General features: G+C 39.2%; 1 protein-coding gene across 2 annotated transcripts in view; it reads left to right on the top strand.

The window, feature by feature from the left end:
• The window catches only part of smchd1 (structural maintenance of chromosomes flexible hinge domain containing 1), a 185,485-nt gene that overhangs the window by 86,429 nt on the left and 81,312 nt on the right, over positions 1-17,744 (top strand). For both annotated transcript variants that reach the window (XM_073043659.1, XM_073043666.1), the window contains 4 exons: positions 264-403; positions 9,311-9,445; positions 13,997-14,224; positions 16,784-16,932. In XM_073043659.1, coding sequence (XP_072899760.1) covers positions 264-403; positions 9,311-9,445; positions 13,997-14,224; positions 16,784-16,932 — 652 coding nt within the window. The remainder of the gene's footprint in view (positions 1-263; positions 404-9,310; positions 9,446-13,996; positions 14,225-16,783; positions 16,933-17,744) is intronic.

Here is a 17,744-nt window from a genome sequence, read left to right on the forward strand (position 1 = left end):
ATTTTCAGAGGTTAAGAAGAAAAAAAAAGTTTATCATTGCCTGCTACTTAGAAATCCTTGCAGAAGACGTGTGGGTTCAGTTCAGTAGTAATACCTTGCAGAGTTAAAATATGCCAAAACAGCCTATCCATATTAATGTTAAAGAATTTTCATATTGGTAAAGTTCAATGGGGAATTGTGTTTGTGGCTTATAACTCAACAGTGGAGTAAGGCTCAAGAGATAAGATGGAATAGAAAGGCTAATGTTGTGCTACCAATTACAGGTCCACCACATACCCTGAGGATAAAGCCCGAATCTAATAAATTAGTTATTGAAAATGGAACAGCTTTTCCATTCCAAGTTGAGGTGTTGGATGAAGCAGGGAATATTACAGCACAACCGAAGTTGGTGGTACATTGTAAGGTAAACATTTTAGCTCTCAAAGTTAAGATTTTACTTTTCATTATCTCTCCTGCATTCTCTTAGCGTATTCTCTTCCATTATTTTCTCAGTATAAATGTTCAGCAGAGAACTGCACATCTAATGGTTGGTTCTCTTCATGATAGATATTTATGTCTGGATATAGTTTTAACACCATTTTGCCTCATGTTGATGAAAGCTGCTTTTCAGTCATAGTCATAGAGCAATATGACCTTATGGCCCAAGCATGATGTCTACCCAGCTAATCCCAATTTCTTGCATTTGGCCCATATCCCTCTAATCCCTACCTCCACATATCTATCCAAGTGCTTCTGAAATGATGCTATTGACTAGTTGTTCTCACCATCCTGTGCACGAAAATGTTGTCCCTCAGGTCCCATTTAAGGTCTTCCCCCATCACCCTAAAATTATGTCCCTAGTTTTGCACTCCTTCTCTGGGGAAAAGATTGTTACCATCAACGTTATCTATGCCTTTCAATTTTAACTGCTGCTATAAAGTTACCTTTATTCTCACACATTCCAAGGAATAAAGACCTAGCTTGACAACCTCCCCCTGTAATTCAGGCATTTTGTTCCTTGTAAATCTTTTCTGCACCGTTTCTAGTTTAACCAAGCCCTTCCTATTACAGGGTGACTAAAGCTGCCCCCAGTACTCCAAGTCTGGACACCTGTCGACCTGTGATGCCACTTGTGCTCCTAGGTCCCTTTGTTCTGTTACACTCCTGAGTGCCCTACCACTCATAGCATAAGCTCTGTGCTGGCTTGACTTTCCAGATTGCATTACCTCACACTTACCTGTATTGAGATTCACTCCTCATACCATTTCCTTTGCAATCTACAAAAACCTACATCAACACCTCATAATTTTGTGTCATTCATAAAATTATCCACTAAAGCTTTGTGTATTTACATTCAAATCATTTATATAAATAACGAATAAAAAATATCCAAACACTAAACCGGGTGGCAAACTAGTCACTCAACCTTCATTCAAAGAAAGAACATTCAAGCACTACCCTCAGCTTCCTATTTCTGAACCAGTTTTGAATCTTTCTGGATTCCATAGGAAGCTCCTGTTGAAGGCTTTGTTTAAGTCAAATAGACAACATCCACTACCTTCACTCATCTATATTTTGGATTAATTCTTTTTTTTTAAAAAAGAGCTCTAAAATGTTTATCAAGCACAATTTAAGAATCACAAAGCCATGCTGACTCCTAATCAGGTGCTGTTTATCCAAATACTAATTGGTCCGGTCCCTCAGATTTCCACCAGCAACTTCTCAACTACTGGTGTCAAGCCAACCGATCTGTTGTTCCCTGGCTTGTCCTTCCTACCTTTTTTTTAAACAGCATAGTAACATTAGCTACCTTCCAGTCTTCGGAAACTTCAGCTCCCCTCCAGCCTCCAACAAAGTACAAGGATGCTCTCTGTAAACCCCTGTGGATTTATCCATCTTAATGCACTTTAAAGCTGCAAGTACCCACTTCATTTGTTTCACTTATATCTTGAGCAACCATGATTTTCCTCTTAGTCAAAGAATTTTTTAAAAACCTCACCCATTTCCTATGGCTCAAGACATAGGAAGCCATGCTAATCTCAAAGTTCAAAGTACATCTATACACTACTAAAACTCTCATGCTCTGTTTGTTTGTGACCTCCAATTAGTGCAAACAGTGCATTACAGTGGCACATTTTTGGCAAAATCGACTTAAAATGCACACAGAATGCAGGCAAAGTCAACATAACACTTGATTGCACAATTACTAAAATAAACTGCTTAGAAGATTTTTGGGCCATTTCTTACTGGGAAAGCCAGCAACTCAATGCCAAACTGCTCTTCACTGTCAACTACCTGCAAGTGTCAGAAAGTTTAAGAACAGGACATTTAATAATTCATATTCGTATAAAATTGCTCACTCACCAAAATCAACTTTCACCTGAGAGCCGATGTCAGCCATGATGGAAACCGCGACGAAACACCACGATGCATGCGCACGGCCAGACTCAGAAGCGACTCACGATGCTCACAGCAGCGTCACCAACCGGAGCAAAAGGAAAGGGCAGCTCTATTTTGAGCGGTCACATGCTGCTAATCACTATCAGCATGTGCAGGATTGGGACAGATTTAACTGCCACCCATCAATAAGAGATAATTAAATCTTATTGTAATGACGTACTTCAAGCCACCCATCAGACCCTTGGCTGCAGTCAAAGGACAGTGGTGACTATATCATGTCCATTTAAGGAGAGCGCCAACCACATCATCAAGAATAATCAGCATCCTGGAGGCTTTGGTGTTACTGCTTTGTATCTTCTATCTAGCATTAGGGTAAAAAAATAATGGTCAGTCTAATTATGCTGCATGGAAAGAGAAGGGGTACATTATGGTCAAGCGATGACACCAAACGTCGTTGGGAAGCGGCAAGGAGAGGGAGAGAACAAGAAGCGGATGAGGCCAGGGCCACATGATTCCAGGATCAGAGTCAGGACAAAAAAGATGAGAGAAGAAGAGACAGAGGAGGAGAGGCATGCACGTCTCCAGAATGACAAAAACAGGCACAGGAGGAGGAGAGAAGAAGAGACAAAGGAGCTGAGAAATGCACGTCTCCAGGATCAGAGACAAAGAACAAACAGCAAAAGAGATGAAGAGACGTGGAATGAAAGGGCTGCACATCTCCAGAATGACAACGAGAGGCACAAGAGTGGCAGATCAACCAGAAATGATGCCATCAAAAGTGTCCTTCGTTAAATGACGAGGAGCTATATTTGCCTTGCTATGCATCCTTCTTTAATAAACTGAGGTTTTGTTCTTCAATTTCCAAAACAAAGCGATACCAATAGCATTCAGGAAAATTTAATGTTCATTCTGGTCACATCCTACTGCACTACCCTTCTTTCAAAGGGTGCCCCAACAGGTCACCCCATTGTCTAGTATATTATAAAACTATGTATACTTCGTATAATCTTGTCTCCTTACAGGTAGCCATGAAACAAAGAAACCCAAGAGAACCCAGTAAAAGCAAAAGAAGACAATCAGGCACCCAGTGCGCAGAGAAAGAAAAAAAATCGTGCAAACAGTAAAAGCAAGTAAACAGCATTTAGAACTGAAGTTCTGAAAGCCAGGCATCATTGCAGCCACTCTAGAAGTCCAACTCATTGCAGGCCACAGCATCAGTCCAGCAAGATGAGCAAACCACGCCACAAAGCCAGGCATCACTGCAGCCGACCTTGAGGTCCACTAGTTGCAGGCCACAATCTCAGTCTGGCACAGAGACGAGCAAACCCTGCAGAGCAGTGAGCCAAACCAGACCATCCCTGGCATCTGACCCTGACACCCTGATCATTTCAATCTGGCCTGGTGTTTAAATTGGCGAAACTTTGGCTCATTCCTCACTCTCTGCCACTTTGTTACACCCTCGGGCTCCACCGCCTCGACTTGACCAGTACCCCAACCTTTCCAGCTCAACTCTTAAATTATTCAAACCTCAAATCTTCCCTCGAGTTCACTTTGCCTTGGCTCCACCGCATTGAATTTTGTCAAAGTCTGCTCCAGCAACTCTGGCCTGGATGTGCTGCAAACATGCTGTTTCTCCTAGACCCCAGCCCACACCACTAAAATGCCAAGTCATACCGACAGTTCAGCTCAACTCTGACATAGAAGCCACAGGGCACTGTTTGCAGTGATTGTTTACCAGAATAAGTGTGAATAACAAAGAATTTAATGACTTCCGTTGATTCACTAGCTACCAGCAAGTTGTCACTGAACTTCAGCAGTGCAGTCTTAAACCTGAAGACATAGGCAGCCTGCTAATCTCAAAGAGGACCTTTCCCCTAGCCACCCTTTTAATATGGCTATAGAACCTCTTGGAATTTTCCTGAACTTTACCTGCCAGATCTATCTTGTACCCTCTCTTTGTCCTCCTGGTATTCTTTTTAAGAGTATTGTTGATTTTCTGATTGTCGTCAAGGAACTCACTGGTCCCAAATCTTCTAAACCTGATATATACCGTAGATTCCGGACTGCAGAGCGCACCTGATTAAAAGCCGCTGGCTCTAATTTTAGAAAGAAAATCAATTTTTTACTTGTACAGGCCGCACCGGATTTTCGGCCGCAGGTGTCCCACGTTGTAATATGAGATATTTACACAGAAAGATATTACACGTGAGGATTTTTTAACTTTTAATTAAATCCATATGGTAACATAAACAAATACATATTGCAAATGCTTTTTTTCTAACCGTGCCTGTAACGCGGCTACTTTTAAATATACGTTGCGTATACTTTTTTACTGAACAACATTCCAATATCTCCTAACGACTGGTAAAAAATATATATACTGCAGCCTACCAGGAAAAGTTATTGATCGCCTTTAACTTAAAAGCAGCGTTCGCTCAGATCTAATGCCGCTCCGCCGCTCACCCCCGCCTTCCCGTTTATCGCAAACCGGTATCCCACAAGATGCGGCGAAACCGGGTGTGACGTCATAGCATCCCGCGATGTAGTACAGAAAACAATAGCATCCCGCGATGTAGTACAGAAAACAAATATAGTTAAAACACTTCTAACTTTAACTAGAAAATGAATTACTAAGCGAAAATATTATAAACTAAATAACTGCCATAAAGGCAGCACAATGCTTTTCTTCGAGTGTTTTCCATGTTGATGAGGGTGAGTACAAATGACTGATTTACAATAATTTAATTGTGAAAGTGCGCTTGATTTATCGTACAATTTCATTGGACCTCTGTGAACTACTCTTCAATTTTATTGGTCTACTGTTACGAGGCAAAATGTTTTTGGCGGCATGAAAAAAACCATGCATTAGCCGCACCGTATTAAAGGCCGCAGAGTTCAAAGCTGTTCAAAATGTGGGAAAAAAGTAGCGGCTTATAATCCGACATCTACGGTACTTATTTGTGACCAAAGCCTTAATATCTCTCGTCGGCCAAAGTTCCTAATTTTGCTCGTTTTACTCTTCATCCTAATAGGATCATGCTGCTTTTGGATAACTTGCTAACACTCCCTTAAAAGTCTCCCACTTGCAAATAGTTCCTTTCTGCCTTTTGCTAGATCTTGTCTTAATTCCCCCAAAATAACCCTGCTCCAGTTTAGGATCCTAACCTGTTGACTTGTCCTACCCTTATCCATCACTATCTTAAAATTAATAGAACTATGGCAACTAGACACAAAGTGCTCCTTGACTGCCGAGATTCAAAATTCATTATTATTTATCATGCATACATCAAAGCATACAGTAAAATGAGTCCTTTGTGTTAACAGCCAACATACCCAAAGATGTGCTGGAGGTAGCCGTGTATTACCATGTATTCTGGTATCAGCATAGCGTTGGCAGCAAAACACAAAGCACAAAAGCAAAAAAAACCAACAAAACAAGACCTGTTCAACCCTCCCCACCCACGCACATTCACAGAATCTACCCATGGACAGGCTACCTTCGGCCTCTCAGCTCCAGACATTGAGCCTTCAACTTTCCCAGCAGACTCCTGCCAAACAGTTTTGACTTCCAGAACTTCCAAAAATACTTCGGGCTTCAATCATCAGTGTCAATCCCAGGTCCCATGGATCACCAAACTCTAGGCTTTGAGCTCCATTCTCATTGATTCACATACACCGGCCATCGTGCTTCCTGCCTATAGAAAATTACAATTTCAGTTCCTATCTATGACTCATTGACCTGGTGGTACCACTGGCTCTCGTCCTTGCTGGTCTGCCAACCTGACATCTGACCACAGATGTACCACAGCCACCTCACTGGCCTTCAGACGTGGAGTGGAGGCTTAGACTCTGGCCTGCCCTCTAACTCCCCCACATAACTGTCCCTAAACACTAACCTGACACCTAATGCTTCTCTCCAAAACCATCCTTACATACCTTTTCTTTAAAAAAAAACCCAACTAAGAACAGTGATTTCAGGGACCTCAGCTTCATGCCATCTTGCCACTTAATTTACTTTCCCTGCCTCACTCTCTGACAGTAAGTCCAGTATTACACCCTGCCATGTAGAGCCCTCTATCCATGTACTTAGCCAAATGTTGTCATTGTACCTGCCTCAACCATTTTCTGTGGTAGCTTATTCCATATGTGTGGTCTTGCTGTCCACTCAGCCATGCTCCTTACTGCACCTGCTTCGTCCTCACAGTTTACCTTCGCATTATCTCTGCTTTTCAGTCAACATGCAGACATTACACTTCCTTTTCAGATTTTTGTAATTGATTTCTCTCTGGTTCTGGTTGAGTATAGATTTAAAACCCATATAAGTACTGTTTGTTGACATGGGCATATTGAGCTGAGTGGACTGTTCAAATGCTGTATCTCTCTAATCTTTGTATATTAGCTATATCCACATTCCCTAGGTTTACATAGACTGTATAAATAGGTAGTTCTCAAATATGTAAAAACAAGAAAGGATGTTAAAAGTACTTCGAAGGGCAAACAGAATTTATGGAGAGAGAATTGAGATTCTAGCTCATTGACCTTTCATCAGAATTGAAATATTTTCAGTGTTCTACTTACTCCAGATTTACAGCTTCTGTAGTGTTTTGATATTGGGTATAGATAAACTGAAATTGTACAATTAGTCCATGTTATCTGCTGATTTGTTATCCACTAACCCAGTGCTCATCTTGCATTTTGCAAAGATGGCAGTCAGTTTTAGGAAGCAATCATTGTCTGTAGAAATGCGGTGAACAGTTTCCAGACCACTTGTTTAGTGGCTTCTAGGTATATGCTGTCCTATTAGGCTGTTCTTGTTTACACAGCTGTATATAATGATTTTTCAAAACCAGTGTTTGAAAGTTTCAATGCATTCAGTTGAAGTTGTTAGCAAATATGGAGGCACAGGGACTGCAGGTGCTTAAATCTGGAGCAGTTGCTAATATAATTTATTAGCTAACATCATTTAATCCTGTTAGTCATGGAACTGTACAGCACAGAAATGGGCCCTTTAGTCCATCTAAACATATCTTATGATGAAAATCATATTTGCTCCCTTTAGGTGCTTATCCTGTGACTTACTTAGTTAAGTGTCTGACTCTTTGTTTCCTAATACATAGTAATACTTTTAGAATATTATACATCACATTAATGTTTATTTGGGGAGTTGTATTGGGTACAGACAAGGGATACATTAATCAAAAACTAGACTTATAAAAGTCAAAATGAAGTTTATTGTCACTTGCATAAGGCCATGAATGCACAGGTGCAATGAAAACTTAGTTTCAGCATTATTGCAGATACATTGCATTAGTCACAACATTAGCAGGGAAACCTTAAATTATTCAAGAAAGAACACAATAAGTCTGAAAAACTCATTGTAGTGCAGAGTGGTCATATTTCAGAAACTGATGCTCATTCCCGTCAGTCTAGTTTGTAGAAATATAATTGAAATCAATCAAAATCAAGTAAGTTGCTAGATTCATGGGTTGTTTGCTTGAACAGGTTTTTTTTTGCATTCTGTTGAAATAACAGTATATAGACAGATTGCATAGAACTTTGCCAGCTACATCAGAGTCAGGAAAATGGTGCAAAATTGCACTTCAGCCATTTTTTTCCTGTAGTTTCATCTACAAATAAAATTACATTTGCATGAAATGATTTGTCAATTTTCAATTGTTGCTTTCAAGATAGCAAGCAACATCAGTTCCTGCCTCTGATCTGGGCTGGCATTTAAATGGTCTGAACAGTGTTTTACACCTCGCACTAAAACACGGGCACTGGGCTTAGACCACATTGCTCAGTGATTTGCTCCAGGCCCAGCCCGAAGCTGCTTCTCAAGTTCTTCAGATCAATTCAACACCCAAAGTGATCCAACCTCTCACTTGGGTCAGTTGACTGAGCATGGGAATTTCTTCCCCCAGGATTCTGCAACACACCATCTCGATTCATCCCCCAAACTCACCTCACCATCGTTCTCCCTTTGCTGTTTGCTTCGATAATTGGAACACAATTCCTCAGAAATACTGTTCTTACTGAAATGATTTGGTAGATTCCTTTTGATTCACACTAATCATTTATTTAATTGTCATGTTTTTGGTTTTCTTCTGGACAAAGGTTGTGATTGTTCAACATTTCTTTAGAATTCATAAAATTGGAACCATAGGATTAATGGATATTGCAATCTCAGAAACTCGAGTGTTCAGCCATGATGGAATGGTGGAGCAGACTTAACAGGTTGAATGACCAAATTCTTCTCATGTCTTATCGTAATGGAATTGGGAATAAATACTTTTGAACAAGCAAGTAGCTGGAAGTTGAGACCAGACGTTAAAATGAAATGAATTCTAAAGACATGAGTGAATAAAATCGGTAGCTCAACTCAAAATGCTGCAGGAACTCAGCAAGTCAGGCAGCATCTGTGGAGGGAAATCCACAGGTGCTTTTTTTAATGAATTTGTATTTGTAGTACGGCTAGCTTTTGGTTTTTATTTTTATTTCCCTTTATGTTGCATTTCAGCTGCTATTAGCAAGAACAGTTATTTATTTTGAGTTTAGTAGAAACTGGAAGAAGCAATTGAACAGTTTGAAATTAACTGTTGGATTTTCTTTTGATAGATTTTACCCATGAGTTTTTTAAGAAAGAGTTTGTATTTCAATCTTATTAAATTACATTACAAATGGTTACATGGTTATGATCACACCCTAATGATTGCACTTGGGAAAGGTTTCTATCTTTATGGAAATTAGATTGTTTTATTGTTATGTTCAGCTGACTTTTCCATTAACCTGAACTGAGTTTGAACTGATTCCAAAGGAGTTTGTTATGTATTTACTATATCATTCACTCAGTGCTCACCCTAACTCTTGTTAATTAGCTTGTTCAGTTCTCATCGATTTTATTGTAATTGTTTACATGTGTTTTTTAATACAGTTTCTTGGTGCCCCAAATCTGCCTGTCTATACAGTAGATTGTAGCAATACTGGTACTGGAATCCTAACTGGCCCTGTGATACATGTCCAGAACATCAAAAAAGACCAAACATTGAAAGCAAAAATTGAGTTAGTGGTAAGAATTTTGTTTTATTCAATAATATTCCTGTTGTAACTGATAGCTTTAGCCAATAGATGTTGTTGTAGATATCAAATGTACAGATACACTAATTGTCTTTTTTGACTTCCACTGTCTTTTGTTTTCCTGCTTGTTTGCCACTTTGAGCCATGTAACGAATTTATATTTCTGGTATGGCTAGCTTATTGATATTTTCCTTTTCCCTTTCTGTTGCATTTCAGCTGTTATTAGCATGAACAGTTATTCATCCGAGATGGTTTTGCAAATAAACTATAAGATGTAAACTTGAGTTTTATGAGATCCAGGTTAAAATGCAGAAACAGCTTCTTTGCCTTGTTATGACCCCAGCCCCCGCCTTTGTGAGATTTGCAAGAGCCCTAGTCAAGGGGGGGTCAAATGACCCAAGAGAGAGAGGGAGACGTGCTGAAGACCACGTTCCCCCGGGAAGCAGAATAAAGCGACTCTTTGACTATTGTCTCATGAAGACCACGTGTAAAACCCTCGGGCAAAGTGGGCTGGTCGCTCAACAAGACAAAAGCCTCGGACATAGCCATTGTCTTGGGAGACACCTTTGTGGGATAAGGAACTGGCCTACGTGCAAAATCTCAGGGCAATGTGAGATGGGTGATGGGGGAAGGATTGCCTCGCCCCCCCTCCCTGATGGACATCTACAACCCTGCCAGTCCAGATAGATAGATAGATAGATACTTTATTCATCCCCATGGGGAAATTCAACTTTTTTTCCAATGTCCCATACACTTGTAGCAAAACTAATTACATACAATACTTAACTCAGTAAAAAATATGATATGCATCTAAATCGCTATCTCAAAAAGCATTAATAATAGCTTTTAAAAAGTTCTTAAGTCCTGGCGGTAGAATTGTAAAACCTAATGGCATTGGGGAGTATTGACCTCTTCATCCTGTCTGAGGAGCATTGCATCGATAGTAACCTGTCACTGAAACTGCTTCTCTGTCTCTGGATGGTGCTATGTAGAGGATGTTCAGAGTTTTCCATAATTGACCGTAGCCTACTCAGCGCCCTTCGCTCAGCTACCGATGTTAAACTCTCCAGTACTTTGCCCACGACAGAGCCCGCCTTCCTTACCAGCTTATTAAGACGTGAGGCGTCCCTCTTCTTAATGCTTCCTCCCCAACACGCCACCACGAAGAAGAGGGCGCTCTCCACAACTGACCTATAGAACATCTTCAGCATCTCACTACAGACATTGAATGACGCCAACCTTCTAAGGAAGTACAGTCGACTCTGTGCCTTCCTGCACAAGGCATCTGTGTTGGCAGTCCAGTCTAGCTTCTCGTCTAACTGTACTCCCAGATACCTGTAGGTCTTAACCTGCTCCACACATTCTCCATTAATGATCACTGGCTCCATATGAGGCCTAGATCTCCTAAAGTCCACCACCATCTCCTTGGTCTTGGTGATATTGAGACGCAGGTAGTTTGAGTTGCACCATATCACAAAGTCCTGTATCAGTTTCCTATACTCCTCCTCCTGTCCATTCCTGACACACCCCACTATGGCCGTGTCATCAGCGAACTTCTGCACATGGCAGGACTCCGAGTTATATTGGAAGTCTGATGTGTACAAGGTGAACAGGACCGGAGAGAGTACGGTTCCCTGCGGCGCTCCTGTGCTGCTGACCACCGTGTCAGACCTACAGTCTCCCAACCGCACATACTGAGGTCTATCTGTCAAGTAGTCCACTATCCAATCCACCATGTGAGAGTCTACTCCCATCTCCGTTAGTTTGTGCCTTAAGATAAAAGGTGGGCTGCCGAGGCGGGGCGCCAGACGCACCAGAAGACGCACCAAGGAGAGACACAAGGAAGACACGATAGTGCTTCCCGTCGGAGCGGGACACCATTCTGAAGGAAGCCACGTGCGTTAGACTCCGGATCGGGTGTCTGTGGATGAAATCACGGACAATCGCTTTTAACTAACAACCGGGAAGCCTGCTCTTCTGATTCCACGGCAGTGCTCCGTAGGGACCGGGGCAGGTGAAGCTGTTTAATGATCTCTCTCTCTCTCTCTCTCTCTCTCTCTCTCTCTCTCTCTCTCTCTCTCTCTCTCTCTCGCTCTCTCGCTCTCTCGCTCTCTCTCTCGCTCTCTCTCTCTCTCTCTCTCGTCATTTGACCCCCCCTTGACTAGGGCTCTTGCGAATCTCACAAAGGAGGGGGCTGGGGTCATAACAGCCTGCATACCAAATTTCTGAACAGTCTATGAACTCTTCCTCTTTTTGTTTTGCACTATTTATTTGTAATTTATAGTAATTATGTCTTTGTAATGTACTACTGCAAAACAACAGAATTTACATCATATAAAATGGTGATGATGAATCAGCTGATAAGTAACATTTGGATTGACTTGTTAATGAATTTATACGAGCATTTGACTTAAATATGTGGAACTGGACAACCAAAGTCTAGCATATGGTTTATTTATGCAGGTTTAAATGTTTCATTCGCATTGAATTGATTTAAAAATTATCTCTGACTGTTCTCAAGATGAAGATTTGAGTATTAGGTAATTGCAGCAAATCATTTCATACAACCTTGATATTTGTATTTTTCAAAACATTGGCAGCCTTCTGGTTTCTAGAAAATATGAAGAATCAAAAATGAAACAAGCATAAACTGTTGGATCAAACAATGGAAATAAAGATGTAGTTAGAACTGGGATTGATGTTTTCTATTTCAACAAAATTAGTTAAAAGTTTTAATAATTGAAGTATAATTTAGTCAATGGTAATGGACAAAATAAATTTGAATCAAACAAAGTTAAGAACTCCATATAAAAGTTCAAAGTAAATTTATTATAATTTATGTCACTATATACAGCCCTGAAATTGTGTTTTCTTGTGCACATTCTGAGCAAATTCAATAACCACAATACACCAATGAAAAGACTGCTCATCACAAAGGATAGGATAAAAGGTCTATGAATACTGGACCATTTTGTGGAGACTGTTTTAATTGAAAATGATACTTTTTGCGTGGTTATTAAATTGCCGCACGTTAGTGGATATTGCCAAGAAATGCGAAAGTGAGTGAGGCTAGTTGCGTGTAAAAAAAATTTGCTGTACTTCTCTCTACCTTTTTAAAAATAAAAACAACAAAATTACTTTCTGTCCTCTTGTTCATCTTGTGTTCGTGCAGTCAGTGTTTTTAATTACATTTGCTTCAATTTTGTTAATAGTTGTGGTATGTGATACATTATCAAATGCTTTTTAAGTCTTATAGCATGTCAACTATATTTCCCCACATCATCCCTTCTACAAAGTACAAGGTAAATTTTATTATCAGAGTTGTGTATACGTCACCATATACAACCCTGAGATTCAGTTTCCTTCAGGCGTACTCAGCAAATCTATAGAGTAGTAGCGAATAGGATCAAAGAAAGGTCAAGTAGAGTGCAAAAGAGAACAGTGCAAATGCAATATAAATAAATAGCAATAAATAACGAGATCATGAAATAACAAGAAAAGACGAGTCCTTAAACTGAGATCATTGGTTATAGGAACATCTTCATGGATGGGCAATTAAGTGTAGTTATCCCCTTTGTCCAGATGTCTGATGGTTGAGAGGTAGTAACTGTTCTTGAACCTGGTGGTGCAAGTCCTGAGGCTCTTGTACCTTCTACCTTCTTTCTCAGTGCATGTAAAAAGATAGGTCATTTTGTGCAGACTATCAAATGCTCATCCATTTGTTTCTGGTTTTGGGATGTCCTTTTTCTAGGTCACTATGCTGATTCATTATGCTTTTTGGAAATGGGTATAATATTTTGACAGTAATATTTTGTTGAAGATGAACTGATAAAGGATTTTTACAGAAAGGACTTAGCAAATAATGGAGTAGACTATAGAAAGAGGGAAGGAGAATAGCTGACCATAAATTTCAAGCTATTGATGTCAGTGATCACAAGGGTTCGGATTACACTGCTGGAGACTGGGGACAGCCAGCCAGTATTTCACTTCTGTTTAGCAACACAGTGACAAACTGTCAGTTCAACAGTTGCCATATTTTCTTATAGATTTGCTTTCTTTTTTTCCTGAGTGCAATGCAATTATTGCCAGTTTCCTTAATTTGAATATTTGCATTTTTTGGTTGAACCAAACTTGGACAAACTTGCTATGATAAAATTTGTGTACAAAATTATTTTTATTGTGCTTGTTAATTCATGTAAGTGCTATCAGTTGAAAAAGGTGACAAGATATTTCCACCAGAAATTTTTTTTCATATTTTATGTCGTTTATTAAGATGATATAGAAATCCATGAAAGACGGAGGAGGAACTCAGCAGGTCAGGCAGAGTCTATTTAAGGCAGAGGTTGATAGGTTCTTGATGAGTCAGAGCATGATGGGTTACAGGGGGCTGGTGCTGAGAGGGAAATGGATCAGCCATGATGAAATGGCAGAGCAAATTCAATGGGCCAAATGTTCTAATTCTGCCCCTATGCCATTTGGTCTTATTTCTATCATCTCCAGAATCTTGTCTTTGTAAAATAACTGTGTTGTTCTTAATATGCAGAGCTACAAAGATGTTCCTTCTTTGGAGAAAGTGATCAAACTGCTGCCTAGCACTCAAGTTGCCAAACTACAAATATTCAGTATGGATGGACAGAAAGCGATACCTATTAAACACCAGGATGAAATTGATTGGATAGCTGGTGACACAATTCATAACCTTATCTTTCGGATGTATGATGAGGGTGATCGGCAGATTGTTGTCAATTCATCTCTAGCTGAAAAAATTAAGGTAGATACTCAACTTTAGCTCATTTGATTAAAGTTCTGTATAATACATTGTTTAAAACATAAATTTATAAGAGTAATTGAAATTACAGCATGAGATAATTTGGCCTGCTTTGCCAGTGACATGAACTTCCAAACTTAAATGCTAATCACTAACAGAGTTTTAGAGACATAAGCTCTCTTACTTCTTCACTTAACATGCAACCATTTTTTTCTTTTTACATCTTGAGCATTCTATTGATCACTTAATAACAAAACTACTTTCTGTTCTCTTGATCAAAGATCTATAAATTATCTGTGTGGTTTTCCTCTGAGAATTGAAACAGTCATAATATCAATTTAAATTATTGAGATTGAATTAATCAGGAAAGATTCTGAAATTAGGTTCCGAGGTTAATATTCCTTTGATTGTTCTTCACTGATCTGTATCCCTGGATTCCCTGCAGTAGAATATTGGACAGAATTATGTAATCTTTGGGTTAAATTCTGCTTAGTTTTGAAGGAAAAATGGTCAACTTTGTGTTTATTTTCCTTCCTGACTTTATTATAAAATTCAGGTCTCTTTCGTTATATCATGTGCACATATGCACTACTGTCCCCACCATTAATAGCAATTAACTTAATTTCCATCTGTTTCTTTTATTGTCTCATTACCTTTGACCTCAGTAAATCCCATTTATCTACCTTTCCAGCCTGTTTGTTCCTCAGTATTATATGTGGTGACCCTGCTTTTAGCTACTTATTGTAAATATGCAGATATAAATTCATGGCACTTAATTCTTTCACTCCTGATAGCCCTGTTTTGAAACTACCTGTAATTTGTTTACTGGCTGTTTATAAGCTTAATTGTCGAATCTTCAAATCTCTTCCTACTCACCACCAACGTAACACACTTCAACAAATTCCTTCAGGTTGGTTTATGCTTTTGTCTCTTTTAGCCTTGAAACAGACCTATTCTGTTGAACAAATACAGACCCCAGGGTTTATTTTACTCCTTCTTTGGTTTCATTTGGTTGATACTTTGAAAGCAAATTCACTCATTCCAGTCAGTAGGTGACTGTTTCAGATGCGTGTCCTTGCTCTGCATTGTGCAGTATCCTGTCTTCGAAATTCATTAGGACATCAGAAAGTTTTTGACGAGTTTGGCCCAACAAAGCTTGCCAAATTCCTATTCACATAGTGTGTTGAAATAATTGTCGAGTTTAGATTTGAAATTCTCTAAGGTACTACTTTCAACTACACAACTAGGTAGTTTGTTCCATGTGTCCACAACTCGCTGTGTAAAGAAATGCTTCCTTTAACCAGTCTCCACCTACGGACCCATGTCTTTGATGGATTAATTTTGAAGTAGCAGCTGGCATCTACTTATATCCTTAATGATTTCGAACACTTCTATCATGTCTCCTCTCATTCTACATCCACAGGCTAAAAAAAATTTACTTCTTTCAATCTTCTTCATAGCTCATACCCTGCTGACCTGGAATGAGTCTAGTCCTTCTCTGGGCTCTCTCCAGTGCCTTCACATCCCTCACAAAATATTCAAGGTGTGGCCTCCACTGAATTCTACTGAGCACATTGTAAGAAATAGGAGCTATCTGGCCTGTGGAGCCTGCTCTGCCGTACACTAAGATCATGCCTGATCTGGCCATGGACATCTCCACCTACTTCCCCATAATCCTTAATTCCCCAACTATGCAAAAATCTATCCAACCATGTCTTAAGTATATTACGGAGGTAGCCTCCACTGCTTCATTGGGCAGTGAATACCAGATTCACCACTTTCTGGGAAAGCAGTTCCTTCTCATCTCCATCCCAAATCTACACCCCAAATCTTGAGGCTCTGTCCCCTAATTCTAATCTCACCAACTAGTGGAAATGACTTTACTGCCTCTATCTTATCTATCCCTTTCATAATTTTCATTTTGTCAGCATTCTATTAGCCTCCCTAATTGCCTCTGTGCATTGTCTAGATGTTGATAGTGATGAGTCTTCCAGGGCACCCAAATCCTTCTCATACTGTGCACTTTCTAACTCAAGACCACCTATGGTATGTTAATATCTCATACTTCTACTTCTTTTATGTAATACTTTACATAGATTAAATTTCATCTGCCATTTATCTGCCCACATCTGAATTTGCCTGGTTAGAATTTTAAGATTTTTTATTATATAGTATTCAGTCTTTTTGAAAGCATTATAGATCAAACGTTTCAACACATAAATTGCTCAATTCCAATTCCTGTTATTAGGCTTTTTTTTAATATATTGTCCTAGTTAATTAGAGCAAATTCATACTGTTTTGCACTCATTTTGTGATGGTGACGTTTCAATGTCATCATCACTTTGAACACCTATTCGCATTTCTCTGTATCAATTTTACATTAATGAAAAATCAATCAAGTTCCATAGAATCAAATTTCTTATAACTTTTCCAGTACGTTATGAATTTAATATAACTTATGTTTAAAATAATTGGATGTATAAATCAATGGTTTATTTTAACACTGCATGGAAGTTTTGCTCTTTTTTCTTTAACCAGGTGCTTAATTATTTTATATTTTAGGTCAACTGGACACCACGTATAAATAGAGAACATTTAATTCAAGGGTTATTGCCTGATGTAAAAGTACCTAGCTCTGTTAAGGATGTTCGTTACTGTCAGGTATCATACCAAGATGATCATGTTTCACTGGAGAGTGCATTTACAGTAAAGTAAGCAAAGGAGCCTTTATCTTGTCCTTACCAGTCAGATCAATGTGCTTTCCATTTAGATGCATTTGTATAAATTACTCTGTATGAACTATAAAGTATGGATTAGACACTTGAAAATACCTTCCCCATTCTTCACTTCATTTTAATTTATGCAAAGCCTACTGTTTCTCAAAAATATTGGAGTAGATGAATTTTTATTCTCACAGACAATATTATTTCATTTATTCACAGCAAACCTTAATCGTGCCTCAAGTGCCTATCCAATAAAAGCAATAAATGTTAATCCTTACAAGTTAGGTAGCCTCTATTAGGAGTGCAAAGTATTTAGAAAATAATTTTCTTCTGCAAATGCTGTCTGACTTTGTTTTCAAATATTCAGTAGCTTGTATTGGAGGTATACAGGTATTTATTCAGGAACAGTATTAACATGTTGATAATTTGCAATACTATTATCGAAACATAGAAAACCTACAGCACAATACAGGCTCTCCGGACCACAAAGCTGTGCTGAACATGTCCCTACCTTAGAACTACCTAGGCTTTACCCATAGCCCTCTATTTTTCTAAGCTCCATGTAGCCATCCAGGAGTCTCTTAAAAGACCCTATCATTTCTGCCTCCACTGTCACCACCAGCAGCTCATAAATGGATGAAATTTTGCCCTAATGTGTGTGGACTAGCAGCTCCAAAAATCAATGTATATAGAGTTCTGGTACAATAACCCTACTCATCTATTCAGATCATTGCACCCATCTATGTGACTTACCTGCTAGTCAATCCACATGGTAGGTTTTTCTCAAAATTGCACGAGGT

Source organism: Hemitrygon akajei, chromosome 1 (genome assembly GCF_048418815.1).
Source record: "Hemitrygon akajei chromosome 1, sHemAka1.3, whole genome shotgun sequence".
Classification (NCBI taxonomy): Eukaryota; Metazoa; Chordata; class Chondrichthyes; order Myliobatiformes; family Dasyatidae; genus Hemitrygon; species Hemitrygon akajei.